At 38.8% G+C, this 18,056-nt stretch overlaps 1 protein-coding gene across 2 annotated transcripts; it reads right to left on the bottom strand.

Moving 5' to 3' along the window:
- Positions 1-1,428: 1,428 nt before the first annotated feature.
- On the bottom strand, positions 1,429-11,563 carry LOC122834482. Of its 2 annotated transcripts, XM_044122964.1 has the most exons (13): positions 11,099-11,563; positions 10,849-11,011; positions 10,554-10,746; positions 10,202-10,297; positions 9,079-9,168; positions 8,428-8,499; positions 7,254-7,343; positions 6,134-6,239; positions 5,695-5,756; positions 3,547-5,614; positions 3,132-3,314; positions 2,999-3,046; positions 1,429-2,265 (listed from the first exon to the last, which is right to left on the bottom strand). In XM_044122964.1, the coding sequence occupies exons 1-13, from the start codon at positions 11,202-11,204 to the stop codon at positions 2,021-2,023; spliced, it is 3,522 nt and encodes a 1,173-aa protein (XP_043978899.1). In that variant the 5' UTR covers positions 11,205-11,563; the 3' UTR covers positions 1,429-2,020. The 2 variants fall into 2 exon arrangements, with proteins under 2 accessions (XP_043978899.1, XP_043978900.1); XM_044122965.1 differs by lacking the exons at positions 8,428-8,499; positions 9,079-9,168.
- Between the last annotated feature and the right edge of the window lie 6,493 nt (positions 11,564-18,056).

Here is an 18,056-nt window from a genome sequence, read left to right as displayed (position 1 = left end):
GTTTTTCCAAAAGATAAACAAGTTTCACAGAAACTTCTGAGTTTAGTTTTTATTAATCTCCTGCTTGTAATCAAGCTTAACGAGCTTAACAAGTGTCACAATGGTGCAATTAGCTAACATAAAGCAAGCAGTTTGCCAATATTGTTAAATATAATTATGAAAACCTTACAGTTCATCACCCAGCTTTTATCACCAAAAGCTAGGTGGTACCTGTTTGGGGTAGGTACCACACAGGTACCACCTACCCCAAATATCGTCAATTTGTCAAACAGCTGTGACTTGCTAGGAGGCTAGCTCTCCTAGCCAAGCTAGTGTCTTACTTTAAAACATTCGGAATAAAAACTATAATGCTTCAGGTAAGTCTTTTCAGTCATAAAAGCATACATATTTAAGCTACTTGATGCAAATATCCAAAACAAGTTGCTTAGCTTTAATGTCACCTAAATTAAAATCTAAATTATTTCATTTTGCTCAAAAACCTCTCTTGCATCTGCAGTTATTTAGTTGTAAATAACTTCATCTAGGCAAAAATTATTTTAATTTACCATTAATGCTTACCTGTACACAGTTATTCCACCAACACGTCCATATTGAGGGCTGCAGGTTCAAATGAGGATTTAATTTTTAAAAACCTTGCGTCTGGGATGTTTTGGTAATAAGACACGCCCACAGTTTTTTTACAGCCAATCAGATGATGACCGGCTAAAAGCGCGCGTAGTGTATGAAAATGTGTGTAAAACTGCAATTCATACACTGAAATCAGGAGGCGCTGTGTTATACACTGGAATACACAAAACTCAGGTTACAGGTATAAAAGGACAATTAAAGAAAGTGAGATATCCCGCTGTTTATTCACTGAAAAGTACAAATACATGGTCCAAATCATGCAAACTCGGGCATAGTTCCTATAAAACTTTATATTTATGAGAAAAAATGTTGTTTAGATATTCAAAACTTAAAATACACTCCTTGGTTTATGCGGACATTGGAGGTGTCCTTGTATTACCCCTAGGTCCGCGTAACGTAAGTGCGTATTCAGGTGAAAAGGCAGGCTAAACCATATATACCAACACACACACACACACACACACACACACACACACACACCCACACCCACACACACACACACACACACACACACACACACACACACACACACACACACACACACACACACACACACACACACACACACACACACACACACACACACACACACACACACACACACCCACACACACCTATACAGGTATATAGGGTATAGCCTGCCTTTTTCGCCAAACAGGCCCGAAGGTGGTTTAGATGGACTACCCTTTCCCAAGCAGCTAGAGCAATGGGAGGTGGTTTAAAACACTGCAAAAAATCTGAAAAAAATTTAGCGCCCTTTAGGCTTCAGATAGCAGCTACACAACCTTTTTTACAGCAATCTGACATCATGGTGGCTTATATGGACATCAGCAAAAGGTGGTTTATAAGAACAAAACAAAGTATTGTGAGGACTTTAAAGGGACAATTACGGACAATTACGTCATATTTAAAAACCTGCTGATTAGCATAAATACACAACCTGACAGCACAAAGCATTAACAGAACATATTTTATTAGGCAAATATGACCAAATAATTCAATTATTTTTCTTTAAAAAGTAAAAGTATGCCTGAAATTGAAATTACCAAAACAAAAAAGTCAAATTTAAGTGGCTCAACAAAACATACAGAGAAGTAAAATAAGGGCTTTAGGGTGCAGAATGTTGCCATGTATTATAAATATAAAAAAAAATAAGTAAAAGAATGTTAAATTAAAATTCTGCCATCTTTTCCAATCATTTTTATGCTGGACAACAGAAAAATGCCTCACCATTAGAAAAACATTTTTCTGCCTATCAACACAACTACATTTAAACAGCCTTTAAGTCATGGAACTTTACAGATAATATTATTCGATAGGCAATGAAGAAAATTGTTTTAGTAGCATGAGCTAAACAGAACTCTTTTGAACAAGTAATTGCTTCACATAAAATCTAGAGCCTTTTCTTTTGTGCCTGCCTCTTAGCAGTTATTCCACGGTTTCTCACAAAGTCCCTGATGTTTTGTGCTGTTCTTTGAGCCAGCACAGGACCTTCCACCAACTTGCAGTGATTGCACTCATTTTTAGTGGCAAGTTTTCCTTTACCTATGTGAGCTTTAAAATGCCTCATAACAGCAGAAATCTCAGCACTTGACCATGGTTTTTTTGGTTGTCTTCTGGGTGCAACAGAGGAGGTCTCTGAAGGGAAAACAGTAAAGAGAAAAAATTATTAAAACAGTTTATTAAAGCAAAAAATTTAAAACATGCCACCTTTACACAAGTTAACAACCTGCAGTGAAATGAAACCAGACAATGTAAAGTAATTAATGAGCAATAGCATCATGATAGCTATTAATGAAAAAGGCTCTCAACATTTGTAGTAATCTTAACATTCTACTAGATAGAGAGCATAGAGGGTTTATAAGCTGTGTATAGAGAGCATTATTAGCGGCCAGTTGTATCACAATGGCTGCTGGCCAAGCATGTTTGTTAGTTTCTCTACTAATCAACTAACTGAGAAAGTGGACAAAAATTTGGAATACAATGCTTCAAATATGTGAAATTACTGGAAATTGAGTGGAGAAGAAGGACAATGAGAAATGTCCAAGCATAAAGAAAAGCAATCTCCCAAATGGAGGCATGTGGACAAAAAATAAGTTGCTTCAGTTTAGTTTTAGTTCAAGCTCGTGCTCAATAAAGAGCTTATTTATTGTCGAACTCCATGTCTTCCTGTCTTTGTTATGGCTCAAAGAGCCAGTCATAACACTCTTCACTAGGTTGGCACGTCTCAAGCAAATGGCATATAGTTTGAGGACATCTAGACCGCATGGCCTTAAGCATGAATTAGTCAATATGATCAGCACAGTAGATATATGCTTTAACTAAATGTAGCTAGGATCAAAACACAAACACATAAGGAAACATGACTTGCCTTCAACAGAAGGAACAATTTCCTCTGCTGTCGATGACACTGCTCCCACTAAGACAAACAACAAAAGTTAAAAAACAAAACAAAAAAAACAGGTAGACAAAAGGTTATAGCATCTTTAGATCAAGTAACATACACAAATTATCCATGTTCTTGCTTTGGTCAGGTTCCACAGGTTCCACAGGTACAACAGGTTCCACAGGTTCCTCAGGTTCCACAGGTTCAACAGGTTCCACAGGTTCCTCAGGTTCCACAGAATCACAGTCATCCAAATCACTTAAATCTTCTTTTTCTTCATCCTCACTTAGTTCTATTTCATCTGAAAGGCATTATAAGAATACAACTGAATGCCATACATATAATGATATCTAAGCACTACCAGAATGAGGCTTAAAACACATTTTGTATTTAGTAGTATTTCTAACAGAGAATCACTAGTGTTTTTCCAATAATAATCATTTATTTAAATCCATCAGTTTTACAAATGTTGGTGATGTCAGACAAGTCATACTAATGGAAATAAGATCACAAAAAAAAAAATCAGCAATAACCTTCAATTTCGATGTCATCAAGGGATTTTCCTTGCAGGGTGGATACATGTCCTTTCTCCATGGACAAAAGGAGCTTAGAAATCTTTGCCAGTTGTGTTGTTGGCACAGGTAAGCGATAAAATTCCCTGTGGACACGAATATCATGTCCCAGGAAGTCAGCCACCTGGTCAATTTCATTATTTTTGAGGTTAAGGACTTGTGACAATGTGGCAACATGCTTCCTGAGTTGTGTGGACCTGAGGAACTCTGGATGCTTCGCCCCACATTGGCTTCCATAAACACGCAAACAGTCTTGGCCTCTGTAGTGACTTTGAGATCTTGGTCGAGCAAAAAGAAAGATGTTTGTGGAGCAAACACCACATTGCTCTCTTTTGCTGACCAGCAGAGTCAGAGCATCCACCACATCTGGAGAAAGGAGAACTGCAACTTTTCGACCTCTTTTTCCAATTATTTCAACACGACTAAAGTAGCTACAGAGCTTTTTTTCAACCTTAGACAATCCAGCAGCAACATCTTCATGGAGCTTTGAGTCATCTCTCTGCTGGAAACCTCTGAGATGCATCTTTGAGACTTCTCCAGCTCGTCTTCGATTGAACACAATGACCTGTGCAAGCGTAACTTTTGCAAGTTTGGCATAATTCTGGGGGCTGACCTCATCTTTCAAGTTAGAAAATGCATTTTCTCCAGATTCCTTAAGATACCTATGAAGACTCTGAACATCTTCTGTGAATGGTAAGGTTAATGGCTTATTATATTTGGCATGACTCAGAGTGTTCAAGGCAGTATGTGACACTAACTCAGACCACTTGGATGTATACAGCTTTTTGAAAGTGTCTGTTGACTTAATCAGTTCTTCATCTTCTGCCATGAGTGCTCGGCAATGGATAATGTCACTGATTTTCTGAAGTGTATGTCCCAGTTTTAGTGCAAGACTTGGTGTTTGGTATGAATGCTTTTCTTCATCAAAACCACAGACAATCTTTACTGCCTGGACAACTCTTTGGAAGTTAGCAGGTTTCACAGCTTCCTCCAAGTTATGTACAGAGAATTCAGACCGTAGACATATTAACAGACGTCCAATTTCACGGAGCTTCTGTCGGATGTACTCGTACTTGGTAGGGTCTTGTCCATGTCTGTTGTAGAGAGACTGGGCCAACTGAATAATGGTCAGGTCATTTCTCACAACTGTGGCTACATCATCCTGCTTCATGGGACCAAGGAGCTTCCAAACCCCACTTGAAATCTCCTGACAGAATGCAGACTCTTGAGCCATAGCAAAACCCAGTACTTTGGTTCTCCCATGTCTTTGGTTCAAATCTTCATTTTGTGGCTTACAGGGGCATCTTTGGACATGTCTCCACAGTTCCTTTCGAATGTACATACCTTGGCAGTACATACAATGTATAAACGTTCCAGTCTTTGCTTTTGGCTTTCTCTTAACTTTCAACGATCCTTTCCCACTTTGTAAAACCTCACAGTTATGTTTGAAGTTCCCCTTGTTTCTCATTTTTTCTAGAAGAACCTTGCGCTCTTTTGAGTCTTCCGGAAGGGAAAAGGCATAAGCAATTTCAGCATGTGTCTTGTGGGTTTTTAAATGGCGTGAAATTTTGGTCTGTGGCCTACCACACACAAAGCAGTAGTTCTTAGCACTCATAATATGCTGTGAGGATTCCTGTTTGTGAGGCTCCTTTTGACATTTTGGTTTATCGTTTGAGTCTTTGGTAGACTTGGCTGGGCTGAATGTTTTGAATGTGCCATCACCCATATCATCTGTGTGAAAAGGAGGCCAGTAATTTGATGTGCAAGGTTCAACCACGGAACTTGAGTCTGGCAAAAATGAAGTGAGATCGGGTATTGTTGGGTTTCCTTGAATTTGTCCAACTTTAGACTTGATGGGCTGAAGGGGAATGCTAATGTCTGAGTCTTCATCAGTTTCTGCAGTTTCTGAATTTGGTATGTAGTCAATATCAGATGCATGGTCCTCATCTGACATTTCACATTGTTTGGAAGGTGACGTGTTGTTATCTGATGAGGAGTCAGCTATCGAATACTTAAAAAGTTCTTTTGCCTGAAATTGTGGGAAATAGAGTTTAGGTTATAATGGAGATTTAGAAGGCAAAGTTGAAAAGAACGTATGTGGCTATTCACCTGAGATCTGTCATCCTTTGTAATTTTTTTAAGGCAGTATGAATGCCAGATTTTTGAACAACCTGTGAAAATATTTAAATGTAAAAAACCCACAAAAGACAAACAAAATCCAAAATCTCAAATAAACCACTACACCTTACTTTAAGATCAGATGGAAAAGTTATATATGGATTAACAAATTTTTTTTCAAAAGTGCAAAACTGAACTTTCTAGATAAAATTTTATGTTCTGTTTTAAATAAAGATCAAAGGTAAAGGCTTTAGAGTACTTTGAAAACTTCCACTGCTTTGAAAGTCACTATGATGACATAAATTTCATTGTATTGAAATCTATATACTCAATTCTGAAACTGTAATTTGTTCATGGTGGACAGTTCAACAAAGACATACATCCTATTAAAATTAATTAATTCATGGTACAAATTAATAAAATATCTTACCTTTGCACTGGTAACCAACCCACTTGAATGAAGAAGAAGGTCCAAAACACTGAGTACACTTCTCTAAAGAGGATACTGTTGTGCACATCAGGTGATGTTTTTGACACTACAAAGAACACATTAAACACATTTAAACACACACATATACATACATACATATATATATACATATTGTATTTTTGATATAAATTAACTCAGATGAAGTAGCTTTTCAATGAATAAGCAATTTTCCCTTGGGGATCAACAAGTATTCTACTCTATATTGGATAATGAATGAGAAAAATATTTAAAGAGGGTTAAAGTCATAAAAAAACAACTTTTCCTGCAAATTGTTAAATTGTTGAATTAAAAATATTGCGTGATCAAGATGTAGATGAATACAAGGGAAGACAAAATTTATGTATATTTAACTTTGACAACATTTAAAAATGTTCCCTAATATTATACTCTGTGGCACCAAGTCAACATTTACTAGAAGTCAAACCATTATTCTCAACCTCACTAGAACCGACCCACATGTTTTTATCAATTCAATAATGCAAAGTCCCCATACACTATATGGTCAACTAATTCACAGAGATACTCTCCCTTAAATGTTTGCATTCTATGACAGCCAACACCCATGGAAGGAAACTAGTATTAAATCCAGCCAAAAATGTTTGGTAAATTCAAAATGAAAACCCAAACTCTCTACCTGTTCTGTGTTGCCAGCTGTCTGATTCTAATAGATTAAAATCACCAAAACAAAATATATTTTCTGTAACCTAAAAGAAATTTCAATATTTACTCTCCCAATATATTCTGTGATGCCAAGTTAACATTTATCAGAGGTCATACTAATATTTATAAGGTCACAAGAATCAAAACATATATTTCTATCAATTCAATAACGCAAGGTCCCCATATACAATATGGTCCTCCTATATCACATTGGTGCATGTGACCATGAAACACACACATACACACACTGAGCTTACAAGCTGAAAACCATGACATGAGACTGTCCTTACAAACCAATGTCTGGATAAACCACATGGTATTCAGGTCCACACACAGACACACTGAAGTTGAACAGGTTGGCTGACTGACATCATTTAGCTGCACCTTAAAAATAAAATACCTCTGAATTGATGGGCAGGGAATCCAGTACTGGATCTGTCTCATTTGGGACATTGGTTGTCATCTGATCCTGGTCATTTTCAGCTCTGATCTGAAACAGAAAATAAATACAAGTCAACACCATACTGCCCTTGACTAATTCACAGAAATATCTTCACTTAAATGTTTGCATTCTATGACAGCCAACACCCATGGAAGGAAACTAGTTTTAAATCCAGCCAAAATGTTTGGTAAATTCAAAATGAAAACCCAAACTCTCTACCTTTTCTGTGTTGCCAGCTGTAGAAGTTGTATGAGTACAGTCAGGACTTTGGAACATTTCTTCTTCCAATTCCTGTGAAAAAGAAGAAAGATTAATTGTTTTATCACCACAAATGATTTTCTGATGTAGCAAACAAAATAACTTGGTGGTTAACCCAAGTGTTTTGAATTCTGGAAACAGTCTGCAAGACAAACACTAAGAAACAAGATGACTATTAGAGTTTTACCAGCACTGACCAAATTGAAATCTGATTCTGATAGATTAAAATCACCAAAACAAAATATATTTTCTGTAACCTCAAAGAAATTTCAATATTTACTCTCCCAATATATTCTCTGATGCCAAGTTTACATTTATCAGAGGTCATACTAATATTCATAAGATCACAAGAACCAAAACATATATTTTTATCAATTCAATAACGCAAGGTCCTCATATACAATATGGTCCTCCTCTATCACATTGGTGCTGGTGACCATGAAACACACACATACACACACTGAGCTTACAAACTGAAAACCATGACATGAGACTGTCCTGACAAACCAATGTCCAGATAAACCACATGGCATTCAGGTCCACACACAGACACACTGAAGTTGAACAGGTTGGCTGACTGACATAATTTAGCTGCACCTTAAAAATAAAATACCTCTGAAGTGATGGGCAGTGAATCCAGTACTGGATCTGTCTCATTTGAGACATTGGTTGACATCTGATCCTGGTCATTTTCAGCTCTGATCTGAAACAGAAAATAAATACAAGTCAACACCATACTACCCTTAACTAATTCAAAGAGATATCTTCACTTAAATGTTTGCATTCTATGACAGCCAACACCCATGGAAGGAAATTAGTTTTAAATCCAGCCAAAATCTTTGGTAAATTCAAAATGAAAACCCAAACTCTGTACCTGTTCTGTGCTGCCAGCTATAGAAGTTGTTTGAATACAGTCAGGACTTTGGGACATTTCTTCTTCCAATTCCTGTGAAAAAGAAGAAAGATTGATTGTTTTATTCCTACAGAAGATTTTCTGACATAGCAAACAAAGTAATTTTGTGGTTAACCCAAGTGTTTTGAATTCTGGAAACAGTCTGCAAGACAAACGCCACGAAACAAGATGACTATTAGAGTTTCACCAGCACTGACCAAATTGAAGTCTGATTCTGTTAGATTAAAAATCACCAAACGGAATATATTTTCTGTAACCTAAAAGAAATTTCAATATTTACTCTCCCAATATATTCTGTGATGCCAAGTTTACATTTATGAGAGTTCAAACCAATATTCATAAGGTCACAAGAACCAAAACATATGTTTTATCAATTCAATTACGCAAGGTCCCCATATACAATATGGTCCTCCTATATCACATTGGTGCATGTGACCATGAAACACACACATACACACACTGAGCTTACAAACTGAAAACCATGACATGAGACTGTCCTTACAAACCAATGTCCGGATAAACCACATGGCATTCAGGTCCACACACAGACACACTGAAGTTGAACAGGTTGGCTGACTGACATCATTTAGCTGCACCTTAAAAATAAAATACCTCTGAAGTGATGGGTAGTGAATCCAGTACTGGATCTGTCTTGTTTGGGACATTGCTTGTCATCTGATCCTGGTCATTTTCAGCTCTGATCTGAAACAGAAAATAAATACAAGTCAACACCATACTGCCCTTGACTAATTCACAGAGATATCTTCACTTAAATGTTTGCATTCTGTGACAGCCAACACCCATGGAAGGAAACTAATTTTAAATCCAGCCAAAATGTTTGGTAAATTCAAAATGAAAACCCAAACTCTGTACCTGTTCTGTGTTGCCAGCTATAGAAGTTGTATGAATACAGTCAGGACTTTGGGACATTTCTTCTTCCAATTCCTGTGAAAAAGAAGAAAGATTGATTGCTTTATTCCTACAGAAGATTTTCTGATGTAGCAAACAAAGTAATTTGGTGGTTAACGCAAGTGTTTTGAATTCTGGAAACAGTCTGCAAGACAAACGCCACGAAACAAGATGACTATTAGAGTTTCACCAGCACTGACCAAATTGAAGTCTGATTCTGTTAGATTAAAATCACCAAAACAAAATATATTTTCTGTAACCTAAAAGAAATTTCAATATTTACTCTCCCAATATATTCTGTGATGCCAAGTTTACATTTATGAGAGTTCCAACCAATATTTATAAGGTCACAAGAACCAAAACATATGTTTTTATCAATTCAATTACGCAAGGTCCCCATATACAATATGGTCCTCCTATATCACATTGGTGCATGTGACCATGAAACACACACATACACACACTGAGCTTACAAACTGAAAACCATGACATGAGACTGTCCTTAGAAACCAATGTCCAGATAAACCACATGGCATTCAGGTCCACACACAGACACACTGAAGTTGAACAGGTTGGCTGACTGACATCATTTAGCTGCACCTTAAAAATAAAATACCTCTGAATTGATGGGGAGTGAATCCAGTACTGGATCTGTCTCATTTGGGACATTGGTTGACATCTGATCCTGGTCATTTTTAGCTCTGATCTGAAACAGAAAATAAATACAAGTCAACACCATACTGCCCTTGACTAATTCACAGAGATACTCTCACTTATATTCAGATTTTGTCTTATTAAAACTTTCAATAATATCATTTGCCCACACCTGGTCTTTGCTTGATACCATTCCATAGTATGAAACCAACTGTGATGTGGATGGCACCTCAACATCTTGCCCAGTTGAAGACATCCCACTTGAGTTCTGTTGAATTTAAATAATAAAAATATAAGGTAGATGTTACAATGTTTTGAGAATACATAAAATACTACTGTAAATACTATGATACTGTAATTATTTGTTATACATTTGTGGGCAACTGGTTAATTTGCCCAGTAATGACTTGTACAGTCAGCCATCTATTGTTGTGAAAAGAATGGTAAAAGAAGGTTCAGGTTGTAAATCTTCATTATTAGTGCATTTCTTAAATAAACATTGTCAATTTTTATTTTTTTAGTACCTTGAGTCGCCATGGCCAGTCTGAGTCCCCATAATTGTACGTAATCTCTTCTCCCTGATTGATATCTCGAGTTGCAAATAAACACAAATGTGGCTTCTGTTGCACGGTCAGATACTTCATTTTGGCATTCGGACTGATATTGTCATCATTTACAAGCCTTCCAAGAGAGCAATCTTCTTTTGCTGCATCAACACTGCAAATACATAACATTTAACTTTACATATTAAAATATTCATTTATATATAATATAGATGCCATTTAGTTCTAATTAGACTTCTGATACAAACATACTCACCACCAGAGTTTTCCATTAAAGTAGAATTCAAACAAGAACACTTTAAGCTTGTCATGGTAAACTTTCTGTCTCCTCTCACATTCCTCTTTACTGATCAGTTCACCTTGATACTCACACAGAAAGTCCCCTTTCTGAAAAGAGGTTGTGGCAAAGATACCACGACCTAAAGAAGAAAGCAAAATAATAGTAGAAATGTGAAAATGTACAAAAGCTTGATTGTAATTAAAACCACTCCAAAAACTTCCCATACCTTTAAAGGCATTGATGTACTTGACATCAAGTCCCACTTTGTCTGTTTTGGTATCAATATAATATTTGGCATCTTCCTTTGGATTTATTCGTCTTCGCCTCTGCATGTTTTACTGGCATGTATGAAAAGTTAACACAGTCAAAGAAGGAATTACAAGCCTCTTTGTAGCTCCTACAAGCTTTAAAGCTAAAAATGTAATTATAAATATGGAAACATGTTTTGCATGCAAGACACAGCTCAGATAAAACACCAACACTATAATTTATTTAATCACTGATTTTAAAAAGTGCATTACCATCTACAAATAGTTCATACAGTTATCAGTGTTCAATATATTGATGTTCAGCCAGTAGTACAGCCTTACAAGAAATTTGAGCCATACTTAAAGGAAAAATGGTAGTTTGTTGCACAAATGACTTTTGTTAGATAAGTCCTATTCATCTTTAATTAAACAGTTTTAATCAGTCTTCCAGGGACAGTCTCCTCCATCTTTTAGATGCATCTCTGCTTCAACACACCTAAGTCAAATAATGAGGTCAGAAATCTGGAGAATTTGACTGTATATGAGGAGGTTGTTCAGCTAATTGATTCAGGTACAAATGCACATTTAAAAGTTGAAGGACACCGATATGTGCCTAAATTTGAGGACTCTTGGTTTACACTTTCAGCATTTAAGTCATGTAAGTGATTACAGTACACAGCTTTAAAGTCATTGGTGCACCAGCCCTATTGCAGCCAATTATTAAAACTTTCAACCATTGGTGTTTTTTCCAAAAGATAAACAAGTTTCACAGAAACCTGTGAGTTTACTTTTATTAATCTCCTGCTTGTAATCAAGCTTAACGAGCTTAACAAGCGTCACTATGGTGCAATTAGCTAACATAAAGCAAGCAGTTTGCCAATATTGTTAAATATAATTATGAAAACCTTACAGTTCATCACCCAGCTCTTATCACCAAAAGCTAGGTGGTACCTATTTGGGGTAGGTACCACACAGGTACCACCTACCCCAAATATCGTCAACTTGTCAAACAGCAGTGACTAGCTAGGAGGCTAGCTCTCCTAGCCAAGCTAGTGTCTTACTTTAACACATTCGGAATAAAAACTATAATGCTTCAGGTAAGTCTTTTCAGTCATAAAAGCATACATATTTAAGCTACTTGATGCAAATATCCAAAATAAGTTGCTTAGCTTTAATGTCACCTAAATTAAAATCTAAATTATTTCATTTTGCTCAAAAACGTTTCTTGCATCTGCAGTTATTTACTTGTAAATAACTTCATCTAGGCAAAAATTATTTTAATTTACCATTAATGCTTACCTGTGCACATTTATTCCACCAACACGTCCATATTGAGGGCTGCAGGTTCAAATGAGGATTTAGTTTTTAAAGACCTTGCGTCTGGGATGTTTTGGTAATAAGACACGCCCACAGTTTTTGTTACAGCCAATCAGATGATGACCGGCTAAAAGCGCGGGTAGTGTATGAAAATGTGTGTAAAACTGCAATTCATACACTGAAATCAGGAGGCGCTGTGTTATACACTGGAATACACAAAACTCAGGTTACATGGTATAAAAGGACAATTAAAGAAAGTGAGATATCACGCTGTTTATTCACTGAAAAGTACAAATACATGGTCCAAATCATGCAAACTCGGGCATAGTTCCTATAAAACTTTATATTTATGAGAAAAAATGTTGTTTAGATACTCAAAACTTAAAATACACTCCTTGGTTTATGCGGACATTGGAGGTGTCCTTGTATTACCCTTAGGTCCGCGTAACGTAAGTGCGTATTCAGGTGAAAAGGCAGGCTAAACCATATATACCAACACACGCACACACACACACACACACACACACACACACACACACACACACACACACACACACACACACACACACACACACACACACACACACACACACACACACACACACACACACACACCCACACACACACACACACACACACACACACACACACACACACACACACACACACACACACACACACACACACACACACACACACACACACACACACACACACACACACACACACACACACACACACACACACACACACACACACACACACACACACACACACACACACACACACACACACCCACACACACACACACACACACACACACACACACACACACACACACACACACACACACACACACACACACACACACACACACACACACACACACACACACACACACACACACACACACACACACACACACACAGTCAAATGAGATTTTAAAATGTAGGAGTCGTTTTCAGCCTGTGAAGTGGAAATAAATCCAGCTTGATTCAGTTAGGATGTGTTTTCCTCACAGTGATAAGAATAATCCCTGGACCTTTTCCTGTAGGATAAACACTCCGGTGTTCAGCAGTTACCCGACTCAGGATCAGATTCTCATGATCCAGATTTTAGCTCAACCTTTCTGCAGAGATCAGGAAGCAAAATGTTTCCTGAAATCAGACTCTACGTTAAGCTGCTTTTAAGGAAATTTCCTGGCAGACGGAGATAAAAAGAAAAGGAGGGAAACAAACAGCAGGAAGTGTAAAGAACTGGTTAACCCAGGGGCCCCCAAAGTCGATTATTGGTGATCAGGTTGGGATCCTAGTTACCCAGAGAGCTGCACAGCCTGAGAGGTTCAAACACGTTCATGTTAGACTAAGTTTGGCTGCATCACCTGCTGCAGGAGGAGGTGAAGTAGCTGATCAGTTCCAGTCTTGAATCAAGTTTATTTCTTCACTTTCCTTTTCTTCCTGGTTTCTTCTCTTTCGCCTCACTTGTAAGTTTAACCATGAGAAGCTCCGGCGTGTTGAACATCTGTTGGCAGTGGAGCCGTTCTTCAGTCAAAGCTGCTCCTGTGAACAACGTCCTCAGCATGAACACACTTCTTCCTTTTTATGCAGGAAAAGCTGCTTGTTGACAAATTCAGAGATGTCATAACAGATTTACAGAAACGTGAGTCCAGCGGCGCGGCTGGACTCAGAGAGGCGTCACAGCAGCAGCTGCAGCCACTTTGAAATGGAAGGTCAAGAACCGCCAGACTGTTGAAGAGGCTCTTCAAATCAGATTTGTGCTGCTAGATGCTCTAAACACTGAGGGCAGTGTTGACCAAAATTGGTTTTCAGACCTTGCTGATTGGCTGGGGAAACTTTAGTATAGAACATGACAGAGTTTTCCTGCAGGGTGCCTCTGAGCAAGGCACCCTGCAGCCGCGAGTTGAACAGCGACTCAGGGTGTGGTGGAACGCTGGAAGAAAGGAGAAATCCTCAGGAAAGGGTTAATTTATTACAAAACATGAAAAAGAAAATGTTTTTTGTGCTTTTCAACTTGAAATCTTTCTCATGAAACCTGAAAATGACACTGAAAGGAAAACCTGAAGAACTTTCAGGTTTTCTGTGTTTCAGTTTGATTGGCTGAGTGATTATTAGACGAGCATCATCAGCATAATAAAGTAAGTTTGTCTCCATGACAACCAATAATTTGTGGATGAGTGACAGATAATCAAGAGAAACCTTTAAATGTTTTCTATCTTAATGCCTTTAAATTTAGAAAAATATCAAACATCAATATTTTATCAGAAGTTGATTCATATATTTTCTTCTCACGTTTTGTGGAGCATCACAAATTAAGACAAACACTTTTAATTGTGCCTTTTTTAAAGAGCCAGTATCGTGTGTTTTCCATACACATTTTATAGAAAATCAGACATGACTTCAATATTTAACACCTTGAATTTGGGCCTCTGTCTCTTTAAGAAGCTCCTGTTCTCTCTGAAGCTCCGCCTCCAGGAAGTCGCCCCAACATGGCTCCTCTATTAACCCTTTAATGTTTTTACCAGCGTTGCTCTGAGCAGCAGCTCAGCAGATGTTTGCTAATTGCTGCTGGCTAGTCTGAAGGAGTGGCGTGGGGGCTTGTAACATGATGGAAAGCTCAAGAAAGTCAATTTAAGCATAATACTGTCCCTTTATAAACATTAACAGTGTGTAGAAACGTGAAACTCATCAGTGTTTATAATTATGTTGTTAACATCGTGTTTGCTGGTTAAAATCCTGACCTGCCTTGTTCAGTAAAGCTTACTATCTTTTCTCTATTGAATTATTCGTTCAGCTGCACACAAGGCCTCCATCCTGCCTGCAGCTGTTAGCATTCATATTAGCAGTGAGGTTCAGTGTGTTAAAGCAGCCGAGCGCCGCCAGGCTGGAATCAGACTTCACTCCGCTCACACTCCTCTCTCCTCGTCTACATCTGTCTGATTATCAGTTTTACAGTTCACCATCTTCCCCAGCTGTTCCCATTCACTTCACTTCATTTCATTTCTACATCTATTTTTTTCTCATGGAAATCTTTTCTGTCGTGTTGAACATGAAACTCCACAGCAGAGTTTCGTTCCTGTTATGGGGACTTTTCAGATGAAGTGTTCATTGTGAGCGAAGCTTGAAAATCCATTTTAAACAGAGTGCAGAACATCTGAAATGGCACATTTATATTCTAAGAAGCAAATGAGAAAGCAGTGATGTAGAAAAATCGGCGCATCTTTCCAGGAAAGATCCATGAAGCTTCACACGGTTCATGATTTGGAGCTCCACTGATTTTCTTTCGGGTGTGCAAAATCTCGCCGAACATGTTTTATTGATTTTTTCTCCTGACATCAACACAGGAGGCAAAATCATACAAAAGCCATTAAAGACGAGAAGAACAATGTTTTTCTGCTGTGGAAACTTTCTGAAGCCTTTGTCCATCCTGGGTTGAGACGATGGGTGAGGAATCTGAGCTGCTCTCATCTCAGCTGCTTCATTCTGGAACGACGCGTCACGTCAGAGGAACACAGAGGAGATTTCAGCAGCAACGAAGCATCTTCAGGAAGAGGAGTGAGCGTCGCTGCGCCGCGTCTTCCTGCTGCTGAATGAACCTCAGATCAGCTGATGGTTGATTTGTTCGACGTTAAAAGCTTTGGAGGCTTCCTCCTGCTCTGGGTATTCACATCTGAAAGCTTCTCCCTGAAAACACTAAAAATGATCCATCTTGTTCTTTCAGAATCAGAACTGGGCCGTGATGAGAAGAACCAGATCCTTGATCACAGAAACTGAATTAAGTTTGTTTCTGACTTGGACTCTCCTTTCATTGGAAGGAATCGGATCAGATGGTTCAGGAATCTGATCCGGTCTTTACGGTTACCCAGGGAGGAGACCTCTTCCTCTGACCCGGTCCTGACCCGGAGTGTCCTGGAGAACTTAACATCTCCTTTAAACTCACCATGACGGTTTTTCATGTCTTGCTATGAAGAGTACTGTCTGGAATCTGGACCCGACCAGATCTGGACCCGACCTGGGATACAGAAGATCAGTGGACGATGTTTACACAGATCAGATGTTTGATGGCGTTCTGAACATTTCCAATGTTACATTTTACTTTAAAAAGTATTAAAATGGAAGAAGACTTTAAAGCTTGAATAAAGCAGGAAGAGGAGGAGGAGGAAGAGGAGGAAGGAGGAAGGAGGAAGGAGGAAGGCCTCCGTCCAGCGTCTGGAGGTTTGGACTGACCCTGTTAGCGTTAGCACTGAGAGCGATTAGCCTCTAGATGAGACTCTACTGCTGCAGCAAAGCAAAACCACTGCTTGGTTTTATCAACGTCTCTCATGTTGAGCCATAAAAGCAGAAATATTTTAGCTGAAAACCTGCAGAACTGAGTTTAGGTGACGCAGCAGCTGCAGCTGCCGTCCAATCAGATCTGAGAGTCTGAGCTTCACAGCTTCCACTTACTAATTATCCCATCATCCAGCTGACAAATAGAGAACATTTATCGATATTCATATCCAAACAGCAGAACAAATATGGGCAGAGAAGAGCAAACTGAGGAAGAGGAGCATTCGCCTCCTGGGCAGGGCTGAAACTATCGGCTCTCAATATGCAACTGATGGCTTATTGATCCGTCCCAACGTCGGCTCTGAGGAGGAGAGAGGAAGAATAACTACAGCCGGAGCGGTCAGTCGTTTCAAAGAGACGGAGAAGAAAGATGGTGGCGGCGGAGACCGAACCAGAGGAAGAGGAGAGAGATGAAGGACGAGACTCCAACTGGATGAGATCGCTGACATTTTTATCAGGAGTTCATTTAGTCACGTCAAAGCAGAAACACGCCATGAGTTTAATGCTGCGTGTTGCCAGACGGACATTTTAATCTGCATCACAAAGACAAGAGAGGGATCTTCACAGAACTTAATCTGGGAAAGTCCAGATTAAGATTTAAACGAATATGAAGCAAAGATTTGGAGCGACAGCGATGTGTTTCTGCACACTGAAGTGTGACCTGGTGAGCGTTGGCGGCGTTAGCAGCGTTAGCATCGTTGGCATCATTAGCATCGTTAGCATCGTTGGCATCGATAGCATCGTTGGCATCATTAGCATCATTAGCATCGTTAGCATTGTTAGCATCGTTGGCATAGTTAGCATCGTTGGCATAGTTAGCATCGTTAGCATCGTTGGCATCATTAGCATCGTTAGCAGCGTTAGCATCGTTGGCATCGTTAGCATCGTTGGCATCGTTGGCATCATTAGCATCGTTAGCTTCGTTGGCATTGTTAGCATCGTTGGCATCATTTGCATCGTTGGCATTGTTGGCATCATTGGCATCGTTAGCATCGTTGGCATAGGTGGCATCGTTAGCATCATTGGCATCGATAGCATCGTTGGCATCATTAGCATCGTTGGCATTGTTGGCATCGTTGGCATAGGTGGCATCGTTAGCATCATTGGCATCGATAGCATCGTTGGCATCATTAGCTTCGTTGGCATTGTTAGCATCGTTGGCATCATTAGCATCGTTGGCATTGTTGGCATCGTTAGCATCGTTAGCATCGTTGGCATCGTTAGCATCGTTGGCGGCGCTGCGTCAGCGTTTCCCTGACCAGGAAGTGAATGC

The sequence above is a fragment of the Gambusia affinis genome, linkage group LG07 (assembly GCF_019740435.1).
Source record: "Gambusia affinis linkage group LG07, SWU_Gaff_1.0, whole genome shotgun sequence".
NCBI lineage: Eukaryota > Metazoa > Chordata > Actinopteri > Cyprinodontiformes > Poeciliidae > Gambusia > Gambusia affinis.
This window is presented reverse-complemented; position numbering and strand designations above follow the sequence as displayed.

Excerpts from the sequence above, each read along its gene's own strand:
- LOC122834482 (XM_044122964.1), bottom strand. The coding sequence starts at position 11,204 with ATGCAGAGGCGAAGACGAATAAATCCAAAGGAAGATGCCAAATATTAT. Across the intron at positions 5,615-5,694 it reads CAAAGGATGACAGATCTCAG|GCAAAAGAACTTTTTAAGTA; the intron begins GTGAATAGCCAC and ends CCACAATTTCAG. Across the intron at positions 3,315-3,546 it reads TGATGACATCGAAATTGAAG|ATGAAATAGAACTAAGTGAG; the intron begins GTTATTGCTGAT and ends AATGCCTTTCAG.